The 16925-nt window shown below is 42.3% G+C and overlaps 1 protein-coding gene across 1 annotated transcript; it reads right to left on the reverse strand.

The window, feature by feature from the left end:
- Window positions 1-664: 664 nt before the first annotated feature.
- On the reverse strand, window positions 665-9619 carry LOC116333961 (caspase-3-like). Its single transcript, XM_031757256.2, has 7 exons — window positions 9474-9619; window positions 8730-8795; window positions 7711-7856; window positions 7248-7376; window positions 3987-4162; window positions 2913-3033; window positions 665-1122 (listed from the first exon to the last, which is right to left on the reverse strand). Exons 2-7 carry the CDS (start codon window positions 8789-8791, stop codon window positions 893-895), a joined length of 864 nt encoding a protein of 287 aa, XP_031613116.1. The 5' UTR covers window positions 8792-8795; window positions 9474-9619; the 3' UTR covers window positions 665-892.
- Between the last annotated feature and the right edge of the window lie 7306 nt (window positions 9620-16925).

Here is a 16925-nt window from a genome sequence, read left to right on the forward strand (position 1 = left end):
TTCACAGCAGTGGGCCCCAGACAGAAGCTGCCTTATACACAGACTACAGATGGTTAAAAAGAAAAACGGAAGAATTAGAAAAAGAAGAAGAAGAAGCTGACAACTGTCTAAACAGAAAGTCTTATTTCTTTTCTCGTTTTCAAATTAGCACTTCCACATGGTCGATGCATCAAGGGTTAAACCGGGCCACAGTTTCAGTTCCTGGAACCTCTGCAAAACTGCTGAGTCATTAAAGGCCTCTGAGAATCACGTTAGTTGTTTCTCTGGCCTCCTCTAGTGGCTGCATGTTCACACAGTTGGTTCAAAATACAAAACATCTGGCCTGTCACATGGTCAGCTCCGTGAGTGTGTGGACTCCTGCTTCTGCACTCCACCAGAGCGGACTTTAAATCAAACAAAGAAGATGTGACTGAAGTGCGGACCTTCAGCTTCAATTCAAGGATTTTAACACATGTATTGAATTAAATGTTTTACACATAACCTCCCATTTTCAAAAGCTCAGAAAGAACTGATGATTCAAAGTGTTGAACCTGAGTTTGGTAGATGTTCACTAGAACTCTCAATATGAGGTCCAAAAACATGCCCTTGTTAGGCCAACAAAACATAAAAATACGACAGATGGCGAAAACATGTGGAGCGCCCAAAACTGTCGCAACACTGTTAATGGTTTTTTTCACTTTAATACAAACATACATAAACACACAAAATATAAAAGGTAAACTGATCCAACACTAAAATCAATAAAAGTATCACGAATCTAAGTGCAGATTGTGCAAATGGGTTTAGTCACATTTAAATCACTGTCATCCTGCTCTGCATCAGCTGCAGCACAGCATCAGACTTTGCATTTGGTCAAGGAGAACAAAGATCATTGAGGTTCAACCATGTAAATCTAGACGGGGAAGTAAAAGTCTTTGGTCAACATAGAGACGATACAGGGGATCTGCTTATTGCGAGCAAATCCAGGCAGGTTGCTGGAGGACTCGAAGTAGCGTGAAACACCGTAGTTGACTCGTGTCATGATCTGCATCAGATCCAGCTTCCGACTGTAGCACTCCAACATCTCACACAACGTCAGTATGAACCAGGAGCCGTAGGTTGTGTTTCTCCATGAGTAGTATCCTGCAGGAGGGTGACAGTGTTAGTGCTCTTAGAAAACACAACAGTGAGGAGGTGATCGTTCACTATAATACACAATCCTGACACTAATAAAGTAGCTGGACTGGTGACTGTGACAAAACAATGATCTATGGGAGGGCATCTGTTTAGTTCAGTTGTGTGTTTATTATTACTACGATGGTACTCTATTTAATTTAATATCATTTTATGCAGTAAAATATCAATAGAACTGATACTGGGGCTGGTATTGGATCGATACTAGCCCGATACGCTCAATGCTTTAGTTTGTCTGTCCCCTGTAAGTTGCTCTCATTCATCAGAAAGGAGACGTGTGTGGAAGCAATGCTCCTCTCATGCAGGCACGCTTTGCTCCGCCCCCTCCTCCCTGCTCTGCTGCATTCCGATCTCCTGTGGTCATGTGACTCAGCAGCATCAAGCAGAGCCATGTAGGTTGCAGTGAGTGAGAAAGCAATGCATTGTTTAGAGTCATTGTGATGGAGGTGTGGCCTCTGGCCTGCTGCAGAGGAGGGGCGACACAGTGAGCTCACAGGGAGGCGTGGTTGAAACACAGGTGTGCTGGGTCAGGTTAGATGACATCTTCTTGGCTTTTTCAGTGACAGCAGAGCAGAAAAACATGGAGTGACTGTTTCCAGCGTGCAGAGCACCAAAACAACAGAATCTACTGCCATAGACAATAAACTGAGCAAACTGACAACGCTGTGTGTGTGTATGTGGTCCTTGCCACAGTCATCTCAGCTGTTACTTTAGCAGACTGATCACCTAAAGGCCGTATTAAGACATTTAATTATATTATACATCCAGCCCACTTAAAATCAGTTAGATAAATGGTTGTACTGGAGCAGAAAAAAATATACCTCAAAAATGAACCATGAAAGACGTCTGAATATAATGAAGTGTTGTATTTTATTCATACAACAAATTAAAAACAGATATTCCAGAGTCAAAATCCATGAAAAGATAAACTAGTTATTGTAAAAAATCACAGAGGTTTAGTGGTCATTAAAGTGTGTCCAGAATTTTTGAAGTGATGATGATTTATGCCATCGATCACAACACTCTGCTTTCCTACATCAGTTGCCTTTTCAAGTTAAAAGTCTCTATATTTGGCACGTAGGTCGGTTTCTGAACTCACGGTTTTCAGAGTTGTGTTTAATTTTTTGGTTTTTATTTCCATTCTTCCTTCAGGCCGTCTGGTTCTTGGTATTGTTTCTGTAAGTCTGGTTTCATTGGGTTTTTTTCCATTAGTATCCTGTTCCTCTTTCCTTCTCAGTTAGAGTTTGTTCTTTTATTGTTATTCATCCCGTAAAGTTCTTGTATCTAAGTGTCTCCCTGTTTCCGTGGCTATCTTTCATTTCCTGTTTTATTTTGGTAGTCATTGTCTCCTGTGTTTTGCATTTAGTTTGACATCTCCTGCGTCATTATCCTAATAGTTTCCCCCTTTTTTTTCTCCGACATGTTTGAGGCATATATTTTAATGTCCCATTTCTGTATGTGGGCGCCATACTGAGCTTAAAGCATTGATCTTATCGCAGTAAGCGTGTAAATCCCTGTCTCTCCTGTGTTCTTTATCAAAGTGTCTATTTTTTACCTGCCATTTCTTGTCTTTTAATTTTTTGGAGATTAAGTATTATTTGCACTTTTTTTGGTCTTTTTTATGGACTTTGCCATCAGTTCAAATAAAGCTCACCTTTTCCCACTGGCCTCCATGTGAGTCCACCGTTTAGCCAAAATGTGATGTAGTCTATTAAGATAACAGAAAACACTGTCTGTACCTGGAGCGGTGGAATAGGCGTATAAGAAGTCGGCCTCCACAGGAATCTTCTCAGACGTCTGCTCGTCTCCTCCACTGTCGGTCTCAATGACTCCATCATCCAGGTTTGTACCACGGCATGCCTGAAAAGGAAGGAGAAGCAGATATGATCAAAGTCCTTCTTCAAGCTCCAGTTGGCAGAAATCTTGAAACATCTGTATAAACATCTGTATAAAGTCACCAGTCAAATCTGCTAAAAACTGCTTGTATGTACTTTTTCATAAGCTCCATCCATTCATTCATTTTTGGTCACTTATCCATCTCTGCGTCGCAGGTACACTAATCCAAGTAGAGATGGCCAGACCTCCCCCACCCAGCCGCCTGCTCCAGGTGAGGTGGCTGGGAATAAGCTAAGCGTGACTACCCTAATGTTTCTGGTGGATGGAGGATGTAATGTACAGCTAGACATCCAGTTTTTTGCATGTATTTTTAATCTTAGCACCAAAAGCATTCATGTTGTCACAGTCAAGCAGGTGTGTACATCCTTGTGTTTAAAAGTTGTTATAACTTTCCAGAATGGACTAAACCAAAAACAGAATTTCAGGAAAAAACTTTTGTGTCTGTCATCCTCCTGAATACTGAGGAAAACTAGCATCTTTCAGTTGAACTCATTTTGTCCACTACAGAGGACATAATGAATCGGCTGGGTCTCAGGAGGGTATGTTGAAGTAGAGCTGGGTGTAATACCAATGCGTACCACAAGATGGTGCAGTGACACAGTGTAACATTGTTAAGAGGAATTTGTAATTCAGAAGGGAAGCCTCGAAAAGGCAACGCCTCCTGAGGAAATGGGGATAACTGCTCTCTAATATTTGGTATTAGCTACACCCGTTTTAAGGTGGCATTAACTGTAGAAAGGGAACATAGTCTGGGAACATGTAGTAATTAGCTTTTTCTCATTGAAAGTGAGTTTAGACTTCTTATCAAAGTTCCAAAGCAAATTACGATCAAAGGAAATATTTTACAATTTGATCAAATACAAATGAAAACATGACTGTATTCACAGAAGTGTATCAAATTGGCATTATTAACTAACCTGAATGAAGAAGAGCTTTGGCTTCCCCACCAGACCCGCACAGCAGTCTCCTCTGAAGTACTTCGCCAGGGTATCGAACCTTTCAGGGCCATCGGTGCCGTATATCACGCCCTCATCTCCATGACTAAGCAGCACACACACGAATGATGCATTGTTCTTGTGGTCCTCCTTGGATGCTGCAAACACAGCAGAATAGATGGGAAACAATATGAGTTATTAGTCCAGTTGTTTTAAAGAGTGCTACTACAATAGGTTTAGGTTTTTAGGTACTTCATAATTTTGCAGTACATGTACGCTGTTTGAGCTCCTGCCTATTAAAGCTCACACTCCCAAACAGTCCAGTCTGCTTTGTTAGCTAGCATAGCCCTCTAACAAATGCTAGCAGCTAACATGAAGCTTTGGGAGAGCTGTCGGTGGCTTAGTAGCACATGTTATGCCGATTACTTTATTTGTTAATTAAAAGTGCACACTTTACAGCCATGTGTCATTTCTAACATTTTACATATCAAGTTAAAATGATTTAAGATAAGATAAGAAACTTGGACAGGGTGATAAGATCCAGGCTGGAAATCTGATCTGTTAAAACTGTTCTTGCAAACAAAAACAAAAAAATCATGGAATGGGAGGAAAACTAAACACAGCAGGTTAAAGTCAGTTATGGCGTTTAACAGGAAGCTGGTTGAGCAGCACAGACTTGGGATTGATTTATTCCTGAGGACGGGCCACATGTCTCTGGGTGGTGTAGCAGCTGACTGAACCGAGGGGCAGCTGAGTGTAATGAACTCAGGTGTGTTGCTTGGGCAGTGGCAGCACACAAACGGCCTCTGATTAACTCATAATTGGTTCTGAGATCTTGCATCATGGTGTTGTGGTTAACACTTTCCTTGTACACATAAAACATCCCTGATTCAAGAAGAGACACACACACAGGGTTGTGTACTCCCTGTGCTGGTCCCAGTATATGTGAGGGTCGTGTCAGGAAGGCCATCCAGCATAAAGCTGTGCTCAGCCATCATGTGGATCCATCCTCTGGACTGATCCCCTTAGAAATAAAGAGCAGCTGAAAGTACATCTCTCTGTTCCTGAGGATTAGCTTCAGTTTGTGTTCTTGCACAAATAAAACCTAGTTAGTCTGAGACTCGTTGGAAACTGTAGTCTCAGTGACACAGATGGAAGGTTGCAGAAGCAGATGTGTAGTTTCACCGAAAGTACAAAATTAGGTGTTTCTAAATACAAAATGATGACAAGGTGAGTCAGACAAGTGATCTGAAATCAGACTCAAAGTGATACTAATGATGCAGTGTCATATGTGGGATTGTATCTAAATAATCGTAAAAGATGTTAAAGACCAGGTGTTTGGGGTTCTTGTTTTGTTTTTTAATTACAGATATGGCCACTCCAAGCTGCCACTTTCAGCCAGAGGTCATCCAGGGGTCATCCAGGGGTCAGCCTCGGAGTGGATCTATTTTTACACTCCAACACTTTTCACTCAATTCCAGAGTGTCACCAGGAGATGGCGCTTTCTTCCAAAAAACTTTGACTTGGATAGTTAGCTATAGATGACTTTCTCAGTATTATTGTACGGTCTTTACCTTATAATATAAAGCACTGTTTAGATTTGGCACTATATAAATAAAACAGAGTTGAATTTCACATTCTTTTGAAAGTTTTGGTTGTAAACCTCTTCGCCCATTAAAATATTAAAATATAAAAACTTAAAGTTAAGTTTTGAAATGTATAGTTTGACCATTCAGACTTTTTGAGGCAGGACTGAGCAAACAGAAGCAACCTCATGGTGTTTTCCCAAAAACGGGACATCAGAGGACCACAGAAAAGAAGCAGTCTATCCTGCTATGCGAATTCCACACATTTAAGATTTTCCTGCTTGAAATTCAGTTTTTACCAACTATTTATTTCAAGGAGGAGAGTTCATGCTCTCACAGATTAAAAACACTGATACTCTGATGTCAGAGTTTTCATGAACGCAGCTCTGTGCTGTTTCTCTGTCTGAGTGACAGAAATAAAGTAAACAGGTGTGTTCTGTCAGATCGTTGCACCAAATATAAACTACTTCTTATTTTTAAGTTACACTCTGTGATAAATTCAACATGATGTCTTAAAGTTTGCAGATGTAACGTTACGTTACAGTTTTAGTAACGTACTCTGGACTGCGTACTTTTAAAAATTGATTTTAACAGTAAAATAAAAATCGAAAAATCTTTTGTGATTAATTTTATTAAAGGACAAAACACATCGATGGCACTAAGAAGGTTTCACAGACAGGCAGAGATGGGGTTTGCTGCTTATCTCTTCGATCATTCAGAGGCGACGATATGCAAACGAAGCGCGGCCGCTGAATTATGAGCGCTAAAAGGAGAAAAGCAAAAATCCCTCATTTGAACTTTGTCATAAAGTTTGGGGGAAAAAAGAAAATGATTGTTTTTGTAACAGAGTTCTGTAAAGAGTTTCTGTCTCTGATTCCTGGAAGAGCATTTACATGTGTTCGAATCACAGCCGGCATAGAGCGGATATTTGGAAGTCGTTGGCTTTCTGTTTGAACGATCAGCTAATGTGTGATTGATTTGATGCTCTGCCTCTCTGACCTGTCTGTAAACGCTGGCCTTAAAATTACTGCAGCGATTTGTCAGAGATGTGCAGAGCACAGGCGGTTAACGCAGCGGGCAATTTACAGCATTTTAAAATGATGCAATCCACACATTATTATTAAAACTACTGTTAAGACATCTACGTAATACTTTTAAAGTGTTTATTTATTCATTCATCGTCAGGATTTGGACAGTTCCTGCAGTTTCCCATAAATTCTGCATAGTTTATTCCCTACATTCAGGTTTAGGGGTCGTATGATGATAATGAAGCTTTGACTGAACAATCACAAGAAACCATTTAGGAAAGAAATTAAACAGCTACAAGTCCTGAATAACCTAAACTGCATAGTTTAAAAAAAAACGCAGTCTTTGGGGGCTGAGAGTGCTGTTTGTATAGTTGCTCACTGAGACCAGGTTGGAAAAATTACGTTTTTCCACATCTATCTATCTATATAAATAATGACTGCACATATACCTGCTGTTGCATTTGGAGTGTCTCTTTCACAGTGCAAAAAGAGTAAAAGAGCATTAAACTGAATCACCAGCGTGATCCAGCTGCAGACAGTATCAGCTGACAAACTGACTTCAGTGTAACAGCACGGGCAGGATTGTTCTCCACACAGACGTAAACATGAATGACCAAAACTCTTCTTACCATCTAGCATTAGTTTCTTCATCTGCGCCACAGTCTGGTCATGGTGCACTTTGACCTTGTAGCCCAGCTTACCGAAGGTGTTCTCAACATTTTTAGCATCAACATCTGTGCCATCACGAGTGTTCATCCCTGCAGAGACACACCAGCGAAAAGGCAGCGCACTGTAAACATCAGCATCTTCAGTATAGTTTCAAAGAGTGTATCCTGACTTCACCCTGACTGTGACACCTAGCACTGATGATACTAGAGCCTGATCTTTGTAGCAATGACACAAACTCCAGCTTCTTATGGTCTTTTTAATCAAGTGTTTCTGTTAACTGTCACAGCACGATTCCTCTGTGCTGTAACTCCATGAAAAACAGCAGTAGTCAAATCGCAGTGGTGACTATGGCAGTGGCCAAACCTATTTGTGTGTGCAATAAGAGTCAGTGTGGCCTGAGGGGCAGGATGGACCCACTGTTACCTGTTGTTGGCTGGAAGTTCTTGTTGTTGATAACCAAACAGGTGCCGATGCATGGGTAGTCCATCTTGTAGCGGTAAGAGACAGAGGCTTCTGGTCTGCTGCTGTTCGTTTCCTTGGTCTTACCCTTTCCTGCATTTGCTTGTTTCCTGAAAGTGTACACAACGTGATCACCCTTCACTGAAAACCTGAAGAACACTTGTTTAGCGGGCATCATACTTAAAAGAACATTTTAACAACTGTGCAGATACATTTTGTAGATAAACGTCTTTGTTTAGGTCAGGTGTTACTACAATGCCAAAACTGTTTCCAGGAGTCAGGCAATGCTCAGAGAAATTAGAAAAACAACACTTAGTAAGTTAAATGATAAGGTTAATGACAGGAAAATTAGAAAAAGTGCAGCTTGTTTGAAAGGAGGAAGCCTCTTCTCTCTAAAAAGAACATGGTAGCAGGGCTTCACATATCTGGAGAAAACCAGAAAGAGCACGTCATGCTGACTGAGGGGGGATGATTTGGGCTTGGTCTGCAGCTACAGGACCTGGGCACCAAGCAGACAGGCACTGAGTCAATCATGAACTCCTCTCCATAGCAAATTATTCTAAAGTGAACTGTGAGGCCATCTGCCTAATAGCTAAAGCTAAGGCTCATATGATCCTGATGACACCAGCAAATCTACAATAGAAAGGCTGAAAAAGCAAAGAATCAGCGTGCTGCAATCACCCGAAGTCCTGTAACGAGACCTGAAGAGAGCTGAGCATAACTAAATACCTGCAAAGTCTCAATGAACTGAGGCAATGTAGTAAAGAAGAGCGAGCCAATATTCCTCTACAGTGATGTGCCACACTGACAAAGTCATTCAGGAAACAATTAATTCAAGCTTGTGTGGCTAAACGTGGTTCTGCCAGCTGCTGAATCATTGGGTGTACATGTTTTTCACAGACTGTACAGCATCCTGCAGAAACTTTCTGTTTCATATGACTGCACGGGGAGTCAGACAGTGAGCAGTAATGCACAATGGTTACCACAATTTGAAGAGGCTGGCATCCACCACATCCCCCTCTCTCTGCGTGTCACCATCAGCCATGTTCCTGCACACAGAACAGAGAAAAAAGTCACGACAGAAAGAGGAAAACACCCTGTGACTCCTAACAGTCTAACAGAGCATGCCAAACTGTGCAAGGTCAAACTAGGAAGTTGCTCATATGAATATTAATAGTTTGGTTCAATGCAGTTTATATTGTTGGGTGTATGGAGGCACCCAACTGACATAAAGCAGATTCTGATATATCCAAAAAAAGAAGAAGAAAAAAAGCGGAAGCTAAACCACACTTAAGATGTAGCTCATAGCGAAACTCCACTGATGAAACAAAAACCATATACACCCATTTTTATCAGTACAAAGGACAAAATGAATCTCTCTGTTTAATTACAAACAGAATCTAAAGTCACATGTTAAACTCTCATGCTGTTCCCGGACAATATCTGGATATGAGTTTGATAAATTACCCCAACACTGGGATGAGGTGCGTAAATGTAACGTAACTGCAGACAAAAACTACAAGCCTAACATACGACAGCTGTACATTAAATTGCTACTACAGCTAATGTTACACAGTAATAAAGACGAGTCAACAAAGTCCTAAAAATAATATCCCCACGCTGTTTTTTTTTTTAAAACATTATCATTTTAGTTACAGCTCCGTCAGAAAAGATATAAGTGAAACAAAACGGCTCACAGGAGTAAAAACGAATAAAGTAGAACATACCTAAATAAACGAACCCCGTAATGAGACAGTAGAAAACAGTAGAATGCGCTTTTATGACATCTGTGACATAAATAACGTCAAACAGAAAACCTCTCACTTAAAACTTGGCAGCCAGTGGGAACGCCGTCCCAGTGTGGGCGGGAGAAAGCTGACCGAACGTCACTTTTTTTTAAACCTAACTTTATTGAGGACAACGAGACTAAACATGGCGCACATCAGGCTGGCAAGAACACAGGAAGGAGTACAGAAGATACAAGTTAGTGTACCATAGGCACAAAGCGCCCGCGGTTTCTACTCGTTCCAGCACAACATCATAGAAGTTCAAATGTTTAAAAAGGCCACACGTTCTTATTCTGCTGCCCATTATTGAGAAAATATAATGCTTTATATACAAAAGTAATTCAATGAAATTTGGCTTACTACAGGAGAACCTGGATTTATGAAGGTAGAATTTGGACAGTATAAGTAGCAGGTTCGTAACATAAAGGTGAGAACTGAGTTTACTGTCAGTATCAGTGTTACCAAACTATTCTTCCAACATAAGGAGAAACGAGGCTAAAATAACTTCCTTTACTTTGTTGGGCACAAAGAATTCTTGTGGTAAAAACTAGACTTTGTGCCAGCAGATATTTTCCACAGAGCCGGACCAGTTTGGTCGAAAAGAGGGTAGAAATGTGCAATCTGGAAGAAACAGGTTCCTTTGTCCCGTTCTTCTTTTTAGAGGTTGGAAGAAAACAAGACTTGCAAATTTCAGTTCCAGATACCCGAGGACGCAGAATGGGTTCTGTTTCCTGTTCAGAGGCGCGACGTAACAACGTTACTAAAGTTCTGTGCATAGATAAAGGCCCGAGCCATCTCTTTTGGAAAATATGATCATTTTAGGGGAATTTTGTTAATTTTTAAATTTTTTGCAGAGCAAAAGAAAATCAGGGCCAGTGAAAAAAAAGGGATGTGGAATAAAATTCCATAAGGAGTTTGGGATCTTTAAGAAATTCTTCATTCAATCAAATGTGAAAGTGTCTTTTATTGTGACAAATTCAAGAAAATTCAGTAATCGTTTATCAAGACTGCTTTTTTCAGAAAATGAGTTCAGTTCTTTTTGAGGCTTGAACTTATTTACTTGTCCCTTGAACATATTGATAAATTATCCCATGTTATTTTCCATAATGCTTTAGTTTAGACTTTGCTGGTGTAACTTTGCTCTACGATCCCGGGTTTGTTATGGTAGCATTATGTTACAGTTTACATCCACTCATATGCCTTTAAAGCAAATACTACTGAACCATCAGGTGATTTGAATTTTCTTCAAACGTTTCAAACCAGCTGTGTAAATGATTTTGTCAGTTGGATGAATAATCTTATTCCTGTGTGTAAAATTCAGAATAAAACAAGTGAGATTTTGACAACTGAGGTTGTTTTAAGATGGTAGAATGGAGATGCCAAGAAATGAAGAACACCAGCCTGCTGATGCTCTCTACTTATCACTTTCCTCACCACTCGCTCTACACTACCTCACATTATTCCATGTAAAATCTAACAGAGCTCTATAGTTTTACATGCAGGTCAGCATCCAGAGATTGCACCATGATGCGAGTCTTGAGATTCCTTCAGCCTTTGAAAGCAGAATTCTCCCTTTTAATGACAAATCTCGTTGGAGCCACAAGTTTAATCTTTTTTATGGGATTGAAAATGTTGAAACATTGCTGTGATTCATTACATTCAATATTAATGCCAGGATAACTGAGTTTTTCACAGGGATATTTGAGACCAAATCAGTATTACACTCCTTAACTGTTAATAATTCGCACTTTTTAAGATTAAGGCAAAGACTGAAGCTTTACAGAAGACTTGCATAAGAAATCTGTGAGCTACCTTTTAAAAACAATGTTGTGTCATCAGCAGGTTCACTAATAATTGTCCTGTCAGTGATAGAAATGTGCTGTAAGTTTGCATAATTTTATATGGGAGCAAAGCAGCTGAGCACCAAGAAGCAAAAGATACTGTCACATTGGACGGCCTTGTCTGACGTCTCGTTGCACATTAAATCTGGCTGATGACCCATGTTTAACGTTACAGCGTTCTGATAGTGTTACTGTTAGAACAGCTTTGAAATTCATATGAGTTGTTCGCACTAAAGTAAAAACCACCATGACTTCATTCGGAGACCCCTTTGGCGCCTGCTGCGGTCTCAAGGCTGGAGCTGAACAACAACACCCTGATAACGACTGTGTTTAGACTGTTCTTCCCATTCTATGCAAGTCCACCTGGGTTGGCTGGAAGACTGTTTACTTAGCCTGGCAGGGCGAAGGACACTGTCTCAGCTGAACTCTGGACACACACACAGACACATATCCCCCCTCCCCCTCCAAACGCCTTCGACGCTTATTCCCCTCCGATGCAGACGGTGGATCAAGGAGACCAGCGCATAGGCTCCAGGCCCGGATGTACTGTCTAAATCGGCTGTCTCTCACGCTTTTTTTCATGTGCTATGTGCAGAGGTGTTTTTTTCTGTTCTCAAACTGATCTCCCTGTTGGAGCTCAGTCTGGGGGGAGTTATTTTTTTCTCCTTATCTTTCCTCATGTTGTGCTTTTCCATGTTATACCCCTCTGACCTGTCTTCCCCATGTGATGTTTGTGTCATGTATGTATGGTCGGAGGGTAAGATGTCGCTGGCACGGCTGGCAGCCTTAACCCAATTTCCCTCGGGATGAATAAAGTATGATCAATCAATCAATCAATCAATCAAAGTCTCCAAAGCCAAGCTTTTAAGTTAATGGTGTAAAAACTGATGTTCTTTTTTTTTTTTTTTTTTTGTCTGTCCCATTTGGTTCTTTAGCCGTCAGAATTGTTGTCTGAAGACCAACAAGGATACCAAATGGATTTACTTTGCCAAATGGATAGGGATGCACCGATACCGATACTGGTATCGGGTATCGGGGCCGATACTGTAAAATGTGTGCGTACTCGTAAAAGTTAACCGATACCATGAACCGATACTAATGTAGCCCGGATGGGAATTTGGGAGTGGATACTCATAATTCCCATGGACTTAAACGCCACAGTAACATAAGGTGTTCACAGTTGATGTTATGTGATGTAACTCTACCCTGAATGTAATTTGCCCTGTAATATGTCGCAAGGTAAATACAGGTAATTAGAGCAATCAAACTGTTATGTTAATCATAAAAGTATTATTTTATGGTATGTAACTCTGAAGGAGTTAAAATATTTTCAGAGTTCTCATTTTCTGGAGGCCCGTGAAGGTAGCATAAAACGGGACCTGTGTATCTGTTGCAATGGAGGAGGAGAAGAGAACGGCATGGAGAGATGAACGAGGTTAGCTGAACCAAAGTGAGAGACCCGGCTAGTTTTACTGAGGTTAACCAGCACAAAAGAGTGTGTGACTAGAAAACTGACCGTGTGAGAGCTTCACAACAGAGTGTGGGTGAAGTGACTTTTTGTTTCAATGGTCGCACCACCGTGCTGTGTTTCCAGCTACGACCGCCGAGGCTAAAGGCTAGCCCGGACTGCTTGGCTTCGCCAAGGAGGCAGCCGCTATGAACTGTCGGAGAGCTGGACAGTGACTCGCTAACGCGCTGTAGCAGAGACAGCATCGGGTCCGCAGGGAGTGGATTTAGTGTGGGACTGGTGAACGGCGATCTACCGGCAACGGAACTGTAAGTCAGACTTTGTGCTCTTACTGGGAGAAGAGGATTTTTCTCCATCGTCCGGGCGTGAGCAGCAAACAGGCCTGCAACAAGTGTGAGTGTGTGTGGGCCCCATGTGTGAATATTGTGTGTTTAGTGGATTTATATAACGTGTTTTGGAGTGTATATTAGTGAGTCACTTACCAAAAGATGATAACATAAGTTGGGTTGTTTAATATAATTTGAAAGGGAATTATTTCATTTATACAGTGTATTTCATTTGGTTAAGGAATTGGAATATCATTTGAGTTTAAAAAAGGGATGTGTTGTACAGTATTTGTCTCTGCCCTTACGTTCAGTAAACGTTTCGTTTGGGTTAAAGAGTTGTCTGGGGTCGTTTCTTTACTACTGGTTAAGTTTAACTTGTGTGTGGTAGAAGTATCGGTTTTTGTACTCGGTATCGGCAAGTACTCAGATCCAAGTATCGGTATCGGATCGGTTTGAAAAAATTGGTATCGTTGCATCCCTACAAATGGATCATCACAGCCTTGCCGTATTGGTCCATTTGATCGACCTTTGTTGTTGTTATTTATTTTATTTTATTTTCAGTTGTTACAGACGGGACAGACATGGCTGGGGGATAGGACAGGGAGAAAGAAAGATGAAGGAAAAGAAAAACAGAAGAGAAAAGGGACAGTGAGAAAGGACACTTAAAAAGAGAAAGAAAAAAAAATCTCCTGGATCACCTGTTGAGAGAAAAAGAAGAGAAAACAAGCAAAAAAACAAAGCAACATACTAAACACAACACCATCGCATTAATCTAGCTAAGTGTGAACAGCAGTAAATACTAAATATTGAATGTTGTTGTGCAGCACGCAGGACAGACAGCGCACAATGTGATTTGAAGTAGCAGCCAATAAAGGTGTAGTTTATGTCTATGGACAGTGAACACCCGTGTGCACACCTGTGTGGATCAGCACGCTTGTATTCAAAAGGTTTCCCCATGTAACGGTCTGCTAGAGGGTGTAGAGAGTCATAGCCCCGTCCCCCAGGGCATGAAGCAGGCATGGAGGAGATCCAGGCTCCAGACATCCAGAGGCCCCAGAGTGCGAGAGCCCAAGGAGGACCACCGGAGGGGCATCCGTGCCACCCTCCTGGGAAGAGCTGAGGAGATCCCCAGACGAAGGGTCACCCAGTAGCCACGGAGCAGAAGCCAGAGGGGGCTGCACTGGCGTGCCCGCCGGCTCTGCCAGCAGCCAGCTGTGCCAGTGTGAACCGAGCTGCAGGCCCCGAGGGCCTCCTTTGCTCCGGAAGAGGCCTGACCGAGCAACAGGCGCCAGGCCCCGCCAAGTAGCCACCGGGAGTGAGCTGGTACATACCTGAGCACCCAGCCCTGGACACCAGGAACCATCAACGCACCGACCCCTGAGGGCATCAGTCACCGGCAGGAAGTGTGGTGAGGGGAGATAGGCCTCCACACTTTGGAGGGCCTGGGAGTTCCCAGAGAGGTGGAGTGTAAGACCCGACCTGACATATAGACACAGACAAACAGGCGCACACAGACACAAACATGCATTCCCACCCTCATGCACACATATACAAATACTCAGCACTCACCCAACGTAGGGATAGACATAAATGGACATGTACACACAATCACACTCCCCAAACATATTCTATACCCCGGGTCCAGGTACCCTCGCCCCCAGAGGGGGAAACGGCACCCAGACCCAAGAGATGTGACCCTTTCCCCCGGGGTGGAGGCAAGCAGACCGCCCCAGGCCCCGCAGCAGCAGGGAGGCCCCGCATCCCAGATCCCAATCGGACGGCCAACACCACCTCCCAGCCCCCCCGCCCCGATGGCCAGCAGAGAACGGGGGGGTGTGAAGACCCCAAACCTCCCTCCTCTCACTCATGTGTAGTGTTGCTGTGTGTTGTTCTAAAGTGCATTTAAAACACGGGAGAGCATGGTGCTGCTGCCAGAGAGCAGCAGGTGTTAGCACGGCCCCTCCCGAGAACCCTCAATGTCTACATGGATTTAAAATTGAGAGGTGGGCACCGGCGCCAGAGGTAGGGTTGAATACACAGACTGTCCTCTGGACGCCGTTAATGTGCCCACCCTCAAGGCCCTCTATGTATGTGTTATGAGAGTGTGAGTAATGTGGATGTCTAAGTTGTGGAATAAAATTGAGGCACAGGTGGCCAGAAGGGGGGGAATGCCTCCCCTGCACCCTGGTGACACACCTGCACCCTGGTGACACACCCGCACCCCAAGGCCCTACTTGTGTGGGTGGGTGTGGATATTAAATCTGGCTGATGACCCATGTTTAACGTTACAGCGTTCTGATAGTGTTGCAAAGTCTCCAAAGCCAAGCTTTTAAGTTAATGGTGTAAAAACTGATGTTCAACTGTGTCAAAGGCCTTAAAAAAGTAAAAACAAAATATAGCCATTCTCTGGAATTAGGTATGAGTAATCCAACAGATCCAAAACAAATCTTATATTATTGTGTTATTGGATAAAAACCCAGATTACTCTATCAATGAAAAGTTTAAGGAAAGTGTTTCTAGTATTGCAGGTAGGGATGGGTATCGAAACCCGGTCCTTGTTGAGAACCGGTTCCCACTGTTTCAATTCCTTGGAATTGTTTGCCATTTTTGCAAACGATTCCCTCATCGATTCCAGTCGCCCCGAATGACGTCACCACGTTGCGGAGCGTCATTTACCTGGCAGGGCGCCTAAGCGGCTCAAACGCTCAGTTTGGTTATACTTTACGAGAACAGATGACAACAGGGCAACTTGCAATACTTGCAAAGTAGATATTTCATTTAAAGGAGGAAACACTACGAATATGCAAAAGCATTTGCTCACAAAACACGCGATGACCTTAAATGAATGTCGTGTTTTTAATTCCGCTCCGGACTCGTGAATCTCAACCCAGCAGCAGCGGTAACGTTTGCACGTCCTCTCCCGTTAATGCGGCAGGTAAATAATCAGCTAACAGTGCATATTATGTTAGCGCGATCTGCCTTATTACAAAACCTGCCATTACTGTGCATTTAGGTGACCATGATGAGAGAGACAGACAGAGTCTGGCTGGCAGTTCTCGCTGCAGTCTACCGTTAGCGTCTCCTTTCAGGCCAGGATAGACGAATGTCACCGAGCAGTGACTAAGTTTGTGGTCAAAGGCTTGCACCCATTTGCCACAGCAGATGCCCCGATTTTCAGTAAGTGAATGTGTTTAATTGTAGGCAGGGACATTACTGGATATTCTTGTGTAATTGCTACAGAATAATTTATGTTATACTTTGTTATTGCTACAGAAGAATATTTATTTTATTATTTTACATTTACAATTTTTTCCCTGGGGACCCTGTGACACCCCATTGAAGAGCCGTAGGCTGTGGATCTCTTAAGATCTCACTGTTGGGTTTGTAAGGCCATGTTACTCCTAAATTTCTATCTTGTTCAAAGAGAAGATATAAAACAAAGTTCTAAGCTAATCGACCTTAATGTTCTCCTTTTTTAAAAAGAATCGATAAAGATTCGAATCGTTAAACAGAATCGAAAATGGAATCGGAATCGTGAAAATCTTATCAATACCCATCCCTAATTGCAGGCAAGTGTCCATCTATCCATCATAGGGTGATATTAAAGATTCCTCTGTGAGAGATACGGCATGTAAACAGTTGAGTCAGGTTGAGGTCTGGACTTTGGGCCATTGCAACACAATGATTCTTTTCTTTTTTAGAGAATGAAGTGTCAAACCTACAGCATGATCACATGACAAAAGATGGAAGCTGTCGC

The sequence above is a fragment of the Oreochromis aureus genome, linkage group 2 (genome assembly GCF_013358895.1).
Source record: "Oreochromis aureus strain Israel breed Guangdong linkage group 2, ZZ_aureus, whole genome shotgun sequence".
In the NCBI taxonomy this organism is placed as follows: domain Eukaryota; kingdom Metazoa; phylum Chordata; class Actinopteri; order Cichliformes; family Cichlidae; genus Oreochromis; species Oreochromis aureus.

Coding starts and splice junctions, on each gene's coding strand:
- LOC116333961 (XM_031757256.2), bottom strand. CDS start 8,791: ATGGCTGATGGTGACACGCAGAGAGAGGGGGATGTGGTGGATGCCAGC. Junction 4,163..7,247: donor GAAGAAACTAATGCTAGATG/GTAAGAAGAGTT, acceptor CTGTGTTTGCAG/CATCCAAGGAGGACCACAAG. Junction 3,034..3,986: donor CAAAGCTCTTCTTCATTCAG/GTTAGTTAATAA, acceptor CTTCCTTTTCAG/GCATGCCGTGGTACAAACCT.